The 11,048-nt window shown below is 35.4% G+C and overlaps 1 protein-coding gene across 3 annotated transcripts in view; it reads left to right on the plus strand.

Moving 5' to 3' along the window:
• MCCC2 (methylcrotonyl-CoA carboxylase subunit 2) overlaps positions 1-8,007 on the plus strand; it is a 96,833-nt gene extending 88,826 nt beyond the window's left edge. For 2 of the 3 annotated variants that reach the window (XM_004465628.4, XM_023590892.3), the window contains exons 16-17: positions 2,842-2,927; positions 5,573-8,007. In XM_004465628.4, the coding sequence (XP_004465685.2) occupies positions 2,842-2,927; positions 5,573-5,690 (204 nt within the window). In that variant the 3' untranslated portion in view covers positions 5,691-8,007. Of the gene's footprint in view, positions 1-2,841; positions 2,928-4,272 lie in introns of all 3 variants that reach the window. The other variant, XM_058309965.2, reaches the window with a different exon arrangement.
• The last annotated feature ends 3,041 nt before the right edge of the window (positions 8,008-11,048 follow it).

Consider the following 11,048-nt stretch of genomic DNA (forward strand, 5'->3'; position numbering starts at 1 on the left):
CACCTTTGTGGTAATTTACAGATATTTTGGAATTTCCAAGAAAACTCTTCAGAAACTGCCTATGCAGGCCTGAGGCATAAAGATATTTGATTCTTAGTCATTTGCATTTAGTGAGATTTAAATAGGTCTGATTTATTTATTTGATTTTATGACCTAAGTAGCAGAATTTTATTTTCCCTATTTTACTTTTAGATTGTTGTTAAGGATACCTTGAGTGGGAGGGCTCCAGTCATCTAATGAGAATTGACTAACATTATTATGCTGTGAAAGCGTAAATGAAGAAAAATAGAAAGGGCAGTGGAAGTTTGATGAAAGGCAAAACAGCAAGAGGCTGCTTTGAAATGGATTCTTTTGTTTGTGTCTCTGTTAGATTTCTCTAAAGTTTTTGCATTAGTTTTTTTTTCTTTATTAGAGAAGTCATGGGTTTACAGAACAGTCATGCATTGAAAACAAGATTCCCATATACCACACTATTATTAACATTTTCCATTGGTGTGGAACATTTTTTGCAATTGATGAAAGCACATTTTTACAGTTATACTATGAACTGTAGTCCATGGTTTAACTTAGGGTTCATGTGTGTGTAGTACGGGTCCATGGAGGTTTTTTTTGTTTTTTTAAAAATTTTATTCTGTTGTCATATATACAGCTTAACATATCCCCCTTTAACCATACTCAGATGTATATTTCAGTGCTGTTAAGTATGTTCACAGTGTAGTGCTACCATCACGACCATTCATTATCAAAGCAGCCATCATTCCAAATAGGAGGCCTGTACATTTTAAGCTTTAATTTCCCACTCCTTGTCCCTACCCCATCCCCTGGTAACCTTGCATTGGTTTTTATTAGTCATAATGTTTAACTATTTTGTGTAAACAACAAGTCTTAAATGATTGACGCAGGTTCCTAAACCACTTAGGTACCCTGCTGTCTCAGCACAGAAAGGAATAAAATGGAGGAGCGCAGCCTTCTCAGGGTTCGTCTGGTTTACCTAATTCGCAGACTTGGAAAAGTACTAAGCCAGAGGGTGGTTCCTGCCTTCTCTGAATGCAACCGCCCATGCAGCTGTAGCTCTGCAGACTTGAGTTGAAGTTTCAGATTCATGTTAGTACAATAGTATCAAAACAGAAGGAAAGCTCTGTGGGAGAAGAGTGGGTAAAAGAATATGGGGCGAAGGGGATAGGGCAGTGAATGTGTGAGGGGTGGCATATGAAATCCTATCTGATATTTTGAAGACGTACCTTAAACTCTGTGAAGCCTAACATGGTAATCTCTGATTAATTTGGTATGTATATATCAGAATTTATCCATATTTATGTATGAGAGGAAAGTACAGGGTGTTAATGCTTTTCCCTCCAAAGTCTTTTTTTTTAAGTTTTTATTATGGTAACATTTATATATATCACAAAATTTCCCATTTCCACCACTTGCCCTCTAAATTCTTGACCTGTAAAAATGATATTAAAGTATTAAGTATTTACAAAGAAAAAAGTATGATTTATTTGAAATAAGCCATTTGTGTTTGGTGTGAAAATTTTTTTAATTGAAAATATCAGGTTTCAAAATAAGTTCTCATGAAGATTTCTACAACTGAATTATCACTTGGTCCTGATAATACTGATAAACAAGGAATTACATTTTTAATTAGAGAAAATTCAACTATCTGGGAAATTTACTGATGAGGTTATTCAAAGTGTGGTTGATGTTTCTCTCCTTAAAGCTTTAATTAAAAAAAGAAATTAGCCATTTTAAATAAAAATGTCATGCTTCTCCACCTCCTTACACAGAATCTACTGAATGTGACCTAACTCTTGTGTTATACTGTATGATTCACATCTGTTATTGAACCCTGCTGTAATACAGTGATGCCTGATAACCTTGTGATTTTTTGGAATTGTGGTAACATAAATATAGCACAGAATTTCCCATTTTGGCCATTTTGAAGTATACATACCAGCAGTATTGATTGTATTCACAATGTTGTACTACCATCACCACCATCCATTACCAAGACTTTTTCATGATACCAAATGGAAACTATACATATTAAGCAAAAATTCCCCACTTCCCCTCCCCCTGGCCCCTGGTAACCTCTAATGCACTTCTGTCACTGTAAATTTGCTTATACTAGATATTTCATATGAGCAGAATCATACAATATTTGTCCTTTTGTGTCTGGCTTATTTCATTAGAAATAATGATTTCAGGTTTCATCCATGTTGTACCATGTGTTAGAACTTTATTCCTTTTTATGGCTGAATAGTATTTCATTGCATGTACATACCATATTTTGTCCATTCATCTGTTGATGAACACTTGGGTTGTTTCCACATTTCAGCTATTGTGAATAATACTTCTTTGAACTTTGGTGTACAGATAAAAGTTCAAATTCCTGTTTTCAGTTCTTACGGGTATAAACCTAGGAATGGAACTACAGGATCATATGGCAATTCTTGGCTTAATTTATTGAGGAATCACTAGACTGTTCTCCATAGAAGTTGCACCATTTTACATCCCCACCAACAATGTACAAGGGTTCCAGTTTTTCCATATCCTTGACAACAGCTATTAAAAAACAACTTGGGTTTTTAAAATAATAGGCATGATACTCTTGTTTTTTATCTTAAATGGTGTCAGGGACATGTAATGGTGTGCTAATTTACTCATGTTTCGTGTGAGGTAATGTATCTTAAAGCATCACTTGTAATCTATACATTTCTGTATACATGTTAGTCATAATGAAATTATTCATGGATCTTTTGGTCCCTTTGATCTTGAGGTTTTCTCAGCAGGCTCTGTTGTTTCTCTGAAGCCAGCTTACACACATCCCTTTCCTTTCAGTTCTCCAGTGCTGATGAAGCAGCTTTGAAAGAGCCCATCATTAAGAGGTTTGAAGAGGAAGGAAACCCTTACTATTCCAGTGCAAGGTAGGAGCCAGTGAATAGCTCCCTCATGGGAGCATCTTGACAGGGCCACAGCTTTATATAGATCTGAGCAGTTGGGGATGGTCCAGCCTTTGTGGGAACCAATAAATGATGTTTGAACACACTTAATTTGCCTCTTTATCATGGGAATACCTGCTGCTGAAATGCTGCAGGGACACTCAACAGAAGGGGGAGAGTCATCAAGCCCTGAATTGTGGGCCATGCTAGGAGCTGGGAAGTTCTAATACTGGCTCCATCACTCCAGGAGTTAGTTTTCTATTTTTTGCTTAAAATTGTGGATTCCTGTCATACCCCTCTCTATTTATTTTGTTTTTATGCCACTTGAAACATGATACTGAGTGAACACTTTCTGGTGCTTGTTAACAAGTGGGCTTGTGCTTTCAGAGGACAGCCAGAGTCCACGTGTCGGCACCAAGCAATTCCCCTGCCTGCATTGTAGCTGTGGCTTCTGTTTGTTTCTTATATCACCTAATGTGGTAATAAATTCTTACCACCTACCCTAGCTGGAGACTTGCTGTCCTGTGTTTTCAGATCTTTTTTTTTTCAACGACCTTAATGTTACACATTCTGAAGAAGAATCTAAGCCTCATGTCTTTTTTGCATCTCTTGGGCAGATGGAAGACAGAAAATAACTATTTATGTCTTTTAAAATTAGGCTGTGCTGTGATTTATGCCATTTAGTTGTGAAGGCAGCCTAGAGGGGAGGAAGAAAAGAAAACCAGAATGCATCCTTTGTGGCAGAGGCTGCTCTTAGCATTGGGGTTACAAAAACTAAAATACCTGTTTTCAGGAGTGTAATTAGGTTCAGACCATTTGAGGTTTTAATAAAGCCTTTTTGTATCCTTGATAATTATATAACTTTATGAGCAAATTTACAGGAATATTTTTGTTGTGGGGTTGGGTCATCAATTCTTTAAGAATAAAATATTTTTATAGTCTTTGACTTGAAAAGTAAACATGTTCCTTTTTTTTATGATCATGTAAATAGATTTATATAGTAGTCAGTAGAAACAAAAGAGAAATATAAAAAGTTTAAGATAAAAAATATATGTTGCAAACTCAATTTTTTTCACGTAGGTGTTTGAAATTCACAGGGACAGTTGAAATATTAAACTTTGAAATATAGCATATTTTGTGTGAGCCATTAATTTGTTTCTCTGCTCTGGCTGAAATAAGACATCTCTTGTGAAAGATGTAATCCTTTATTATTTTTGTACTATATTTTTAAAAAAATGGATTACATGCAAGGCAGGAGAGCAAATGATCCAGATAAGCTTATCTCTGGAGGTAAATATTAAAAGACAAATGTTTTTCTGTTGATTTGTAGAAGCTTAACCCTCTGGATGAACAGGAGGTGATGTGGAAACAGCTTTCTTTTGAAGATGAAAGGTTTCAAGCCCGTTAATTGCACCTTTCTTGGGTTTAATAAATCTCAGATTAATAAAATTCCCTGGCTTGTTTAGGCTTGAGCATGGATATACCTGACTTTTCAGAGAGCCTTGTCATCATCTCCTACCGTAACCTCCTTAGGTATTCTTAATCTGTTCATGTAACATATGCCAGTTTTCTTTTGCTCAATTGTTTTTATAATCAAACTTTAATGAGATGTTTGCTTAGAACCTCTTACTTGAAGCAGTCTTTTTAATGACCTCCTTAACCAGCCCCTTCATTACTATGTTTACTCTGCTGTGGGCTACAGAGAGGAATGTGATCAATTGACATGGGTTAAAAATTACAAGGATGGCTTTTTAAATTGGATATTGATACTTCTGAGTCTCTGTTTTAAATGTTTTATGAGCAAAGAATTGATTCATGGCCTGTCATATGGTTAAATAATTGATGCTATGTCCAGATACTGAAAGGAGAACTGCCACTTATTAATAGCCTTTAAAAGCAACATTTCTCTCTCTCTTTTTTTTTTAGGAGGTAGCAGGGAATTGAACCTGGGACCTTGTATATGTGTGCTCAACCATTGAGCTCTACCTGTTTTTCTTTATAAATTTGAGATTGTCATGTCAATGAAAAGCAAATCAAATATTTAAAAGTTGCTTCTGAAAGCAAAGTTATTACTTATTTTACTGTGGTAGCAAATAATTTAAACAACTACATTTGAAGGTATTTATTAATAAAATATGCTCAAGGCTATTCAGTAATTTACATGGATTCTTAAGAGTTTGGGGAGTTCTCCAGGGTACTCTCTCTCCAGTGGAGACTTTGGTATGAAATTATTACCTGGGTTTATGTGGTTCTTCATATTCACAAGACAAATACACTAACTTGATTTGAACATTTTTGTGGGCAGGAAAAGGTCAGTACAGTTTTTTCTGAAATAAAGAAAAAGGTTTTTACTCCAGGGGTTATTTTGAGATTTCTCATGGTGAGTCATTCCCAAACCTTAAGTGTGGTACCACATTCTTTGGTGACCTGGAACTAAAGTCATATGATTTTCTTTTCCCCTTTCCTCCCTCTGACCATGTTTTCTATTGTGAGAGTATAGTACATGGATTCTAATCAGTACATCCATATATTCCCTAAAGAAAAACATTGCTGGTATGTTTGGGCACAGAGGGTATAAATGGTAGTTTGATGGTGAATTTCTAATAAATGGTTTTTTGTTCTTTTATCAGGCTGTGGGATGATGGGATTATTGATCCAGCTGACACCAGGCTCGTCCTGGGTCTCAGTATCAGTGCAGCCCTCAACGCACCAATCCAGAAGACCGAGTTTGGCACCTTTAGGATGTAACTGGAATATAAAGCACTTTCCACTGGACATGTACTTAAAAATGAACATATTGGTGGCCTTACCATTTTAAATGACTCTTTAAACATGTGACTCTGTTAGAACAAAATTGTTTTCTTACCATGGTGTACATTGTACTTTTCTACCTTAAAAAAAAAATCAATGAGGATATTTGCTTGATGAACCTTAATTCATTTTAAATTTTCTTAGAGAAATTTCTTTGGCACCCAGTTTTACCATCCTTAAAAGGAAGAGAATTACTTATAGTTATCTTTTCTAACTCACAAATAATATGAGAAATCCTGTTATCTGTAAATTCAAGTTATTGAGATTATTAATATAAAGTTATATTTCCACTGAAATGATTGCTTTGCTGATTATACATGATATTTTGACACACTTATTTTTTTAAAAATCATCTGTTACTTTTGCCTCCAGCCATCAGTCTGTCTCATTCCCATAATAGTCAGATGTCTCAGTCTGTTCTCTGGGCTCTGTTTCCTATCCCATTTTCTCATCATCCTACCCTTTTCCGGCTTCCACTGCCAACAGCCCTGTTCAAGGTCTCCGAATTGCAGAAACCAGTGGATTCTTTCCTGTCATTATCTGATTTAACTCTGAGGCATTCTAATCAGTCACTTTAGTTGGAATGGCCATTCTGAAGTGCTCATCTGGTCATAATCCTCCTGTAAAATCCTTCAGGGGTTTCCTTTCTCCTTGAAATACAGTCCTTAGCTTCCATGACATAACACTCCAGGTTTTCTACAAACCTCTTGGCCATTCTTTTTCAGTTTCCTTTGTATGCCCCTCTTCCTCTAAGGATTCTTTTCTCTTCCCTCCCTTTCATATCCTTTGTCCTGATTTTTCATTGCTAATATATGAATACATTCTTTAAAGTATAGATAATATATGAGTATCTCATTCTTAAATGTGTATCTTTCTCATCTTTTGATTTATTCTCATCAGCCCATTTCAGCTCCTCTCATGGCTTCAGTTGGCATCTAAATGTAGACAACTGGCAGTTCTTAACACCGTTCTCCCCTGAGCTCCAGACCTGCTTATCGAGCAGATTTGTTGGGCATCTTTACTCATTGTCTTAGAGGAACCTCAAACTCAGCCATCAAGGCCTGTTGATTTTGCCTCCTATCTTGAGTCCCCTCTTATTTTTGTCTTTTACTACCACAGACCTCTGAAGTGATCTACCATATCTAGTTTTACTTAGCCTAATCTGTTCTTCACTGTAGTTGGAATGGCCATTCTAAGGTGCTCATCTGGTCATGCTCCTCCCTTATTTAAAATTCTTCAGTGGTTTCCTGTGAGAAGTGCCAAGCCCTAATGCCGCAATGGTCTTTTGTTTTGTTTTGTTTTTGCCCTAATGGTCTTGATCATCACCTCTTCAGTCTAGTCTCCTTGACTCCTGCTGCACCCTCAGGGCTCTAGCATTTTAGACCTCTTCCAGTTCCTCTTAGCTGCCAAGGCCTTACCTCTTTTAGAGTCTACAAAGTTCCCTCTGCCTGACCTCTTCAACTCTCCTCTTTCCTTACACTCTTTCTTCTGTTTAAATACTTACCCTTCTGCTTAAGCACTTAATTTTCTGTTTAAGCACTACTTCCTCCGGGATGTCTCTGTGACTTCCCTGGACAGGATTAGGTACGCTGCTATGTGCTCTTATAAAGCACCATCCATTCTGTTACAAACTCATCAACTTATAAACATCTCTTTACTGTCACCCTCCTGCAAGAATGTAAGCCCCATGAGGGCAAGGATCCTTCTATTTTCCCTTGTATCTCCAATGCTTGACACTTTGTAAGTGCTCAAATATTTGTTGAATGAATGAAAAAATCCATATTTTAATTGATATACTCTGTCCAGGTCATTTTGAAATTAGGTAATTGATTATATAATGTAATATAACCATCAGATGTTTTTGTAATAATATTTCAAACATTTGTGTGGTGTTCACTTTAGGCTATATTTGTGAGTCAGGAAGCCAGTTTGTTTTGGTGGGATACACTGATGAATGATCACAATTCAACGACAGGGTGTATTTTCAGAAGGAACACATTAAGTATTTTAAAATAATAATATTAAATTTTCAATTAAAATGTGAATCCATGTCAGAAAACAAAATGATTTTCTTTGTCATAGCTAGATGGTATTCCTTTGGTAGGAACCGTCAATGTACAAAGGACTCAGATATTTTAGGAGTGTGTTTGCCTTTCTCTATTAGGAAGATCCCATCATTACTAAAACATATTTAAATTAATTGGATTGTTTTGTGTATTTTATGTAATAATAAACATAATTGTTTTTACCAAAAGAGGAAGTTTTTCTCTTTTATTTTTCTTTTTTAACATTTTCATTATTTTAAATTGAATTTCAGCCACATAATGTGAATAACCTATGATTTTAAGAAGTTTACACCTAATTAGTCTCTGAATTTACCCCTTTGGGTACTTAAAGAATGAAAAGGAGACAAGATTACTTTTATTTTCCAGTATTCAAGAAACATATTCAAATGAAAAATTGTCTAAAAGCAGTTTTCCTACACCAACAGAAGGCATTATTGTGGAATGTGTAAGTGGCCAATTAATCTTTTACCAATATGTGCATGGCATTCTGCTCGAGCATGATTGCCTACAGCAGAACCAGAAAGGGCGGTGGTGACCTTAATTAACGGGTAAGTCAGAGCAGGTTTTTGAATGATCTCATTAAGATTTTATGGTCATTCTAAAATGCATTGATGTTGGTGTTCTAGAGGGCTGATTGTTGATGATTCTGGCCCAAACCTTTCTGATCGTTTAGTGATTGGTCCCCATATCCAGTATTTAGAAAAATGGCAAGGAAATGAACTATAGATAATCACAACTTAGTGTCCTTTATTGCATTTCTCTAAAAATGTTACAATTTAAGTACAACTGTTATTTATGGTAACATGGATATTTAATGGTTTTGACAAAGGGCCTTTGCACAAATCACTTAAAAGTAATTTATTTTTATTTAGTGTGCCTCAAATTCTCCTGTACCTGGAATCAGGATGCTAAAGATAAAGTTGTTATTTGAGAGCTAAATGAAATTTCTGTTATCTTTTACCTTTCTGGGCAAACATACATTCCAGATTAAGAGATCTGTAGTTAAAGAGATATAATTTATTGTCTACACTGTAGTATTTGAGTGTGCAGGTGGGACCTACTAATAATTACACTGGGATACAGCTATGAGCTGGGCCTGACTTGGGCAGATGGGTGGTTATTCTCTCTAACTTACCTTTAAGACAAACTATGCACTTAAGCTGCATGTTATTATTTTTTTTTCCTTTAAACAAATCAATTTTATGCTTTATAATAAAGCATAAATCCATCCAAAGTGTACAATCAGTGGTATCTGGTATAATCTCATAGTTGTCCATTCATCACATCAGTCATTATTAGAGCATTTTCATTATTCCAATAATAATAATAAAGAACCAAAAACAGACAAACCTCATCACCTCTCAGTCTTGCTATGCTTCCCATGCCATACATAGCTGCTATTCTGTTTCCATCTGTTTGTATTTGTATTTTGTAAAAACAGTCTTATATTTGCAATATCACCCATGTTTTTATTTCACATGAGATTTCATTATGGTATACAGTCCCATGTTACATTTTTTAGCTTTCCTTCTAGTAATATACATGTCCATAGACTTACCCTTTTAACCACTGTCTTATCTATATAATAACTCGGCTAGTTATAAACCCTATGATGTGCTTTCACCATTTCTATTCATTTCCAAACAGCCTTTACCAATTCTACACATATTAACCCTCAGCTTTCCATTCACTACCCTCATTCTATTTTCTGGTGACCTATATTCTAATTATTAACTCCAATGAATTTACTCAATATATTCAGTTTGTAATAGTGTAATTATACAGTATTTATCCTTTTGTGTCTGACTTGTTTCACTCAACATAATGTCCTCCAGGTTCATCTATACTGTTATTTGCTTCATGACTTTCCTCTTACAGCTGCATAATATTCCATCGTGTGAATACACTGCAACTTGTTTATTCATTCATCAATTGATGGACACCTGGGTTGTTTCCATGTTTTGGAAATTGTGAATGTCACTGCTATGGACATCAGTGTGCAAATGTATGTTCATGTCACTTCTCTCAGGTCTTCTGGGTATAGGTAGTAGTGGTATTGCCAGGTACATGGCAAACCTGTATTCAGCTTCCTTAGGAACTACCAAACAGTCCTCCACAGATGCTATACATTCTACATTCCCACCAACAGTGAATAAGTGTTCCTATCTCTCCACATCCTCTCTAACACTTAGTTTTCTGTCTTCTTAATAGTGGTCATTCCAATAGGTGTGATATGATATCTTGTAGTTTTGACTTACGTATCCCTAATTGCTAATGATGTTGAACATTTTTTTCACGTGTTTTTTTTGCCATTTGTAATGATGTTGAACATTTTTTTAATGTTTTTTTTTTTTCATTTGTATTTCTTCTTTGGACAATTGTTTTTTCAAGTCTTTTGCCCATTTTTTAATTGGGTTGTTTGTCTTTTTATTGTGGAGTTGTATTCTTTATATATCATGGATATTAAACCCTTATCAGATATGTGATTTCCAAATATTTTTTCCCATTGAATTGCCTGCCTGTTGAGATTTTCTCTTTCTTCTAGGGTCACTGTAGATTGTTCATGTGTTTCCAGAAATTTGTCCATCTTCTCTACATTGTCTTAATTTTTTGGCATACGGTTGTTCATAGTGGCCTCTTATGATCTTTCATTTCTGCAGGGTCAGTGATAATGTCCCCCGTCTCACTTCCAATTTTATTTGCATCTTCTCTCTTTTTTTCTTTGTCCATCTAGCTAAGGGTTTGTCGATTTTGTTGACCTTCTCAAAGAACCAACTTTTGGTTTTGTTGATTTTATTCTTCTCAATTTCATTCATTTTTGCTCTGCTCTTTACTGTTTCTTTCCTTTGGCTTGGTTTTGGATTAGTTTGCTGTTCTTTCGCTAGTTCCTCCAGGTGTGCAGTTAGATCTTCCGTTTGAGCTCTTCCTTTTCCAATGTAAGAATTGAGTGCTATAAATTTCCCTCTCACCACTGCCTTTGCGGTGTCTCATAGGTTTTGATATGTTGTGTTCCCATTTTCATTTGTCTCAATATATTTACTGAATTCTCTTGCAATCTCTTCTTTGACCCACTGATTATTTAAGTGTGTTGTTTAATCCTTGTATATTTATGGATTTTCCCCTTTTCCATCCATTATTGATATCCAGCTTCATTCCATTATAATCAGAGATAAAATTTGTATCATTTCAATCTTTTTAAATTTATTGATCCCTGTCTTGTGACCCAACA

Source organism: Dasypus novemcinctus, chromosome 2, assembly GCF_030445035.2.
Source record: "Dasypus novemcinctus isolate mDasNov1 chromosome 2, mDasNov1.1.hap2, whole genome shotgun sequence".
In the NCBI taxonomy this organism is placed as follows: domain Eukaryota; kingdom Metazoa; phylum Chordata; class Mammalia; order Cingulata; family Dasypodidae; genus Dasypus; species Dasypus novemcinctus.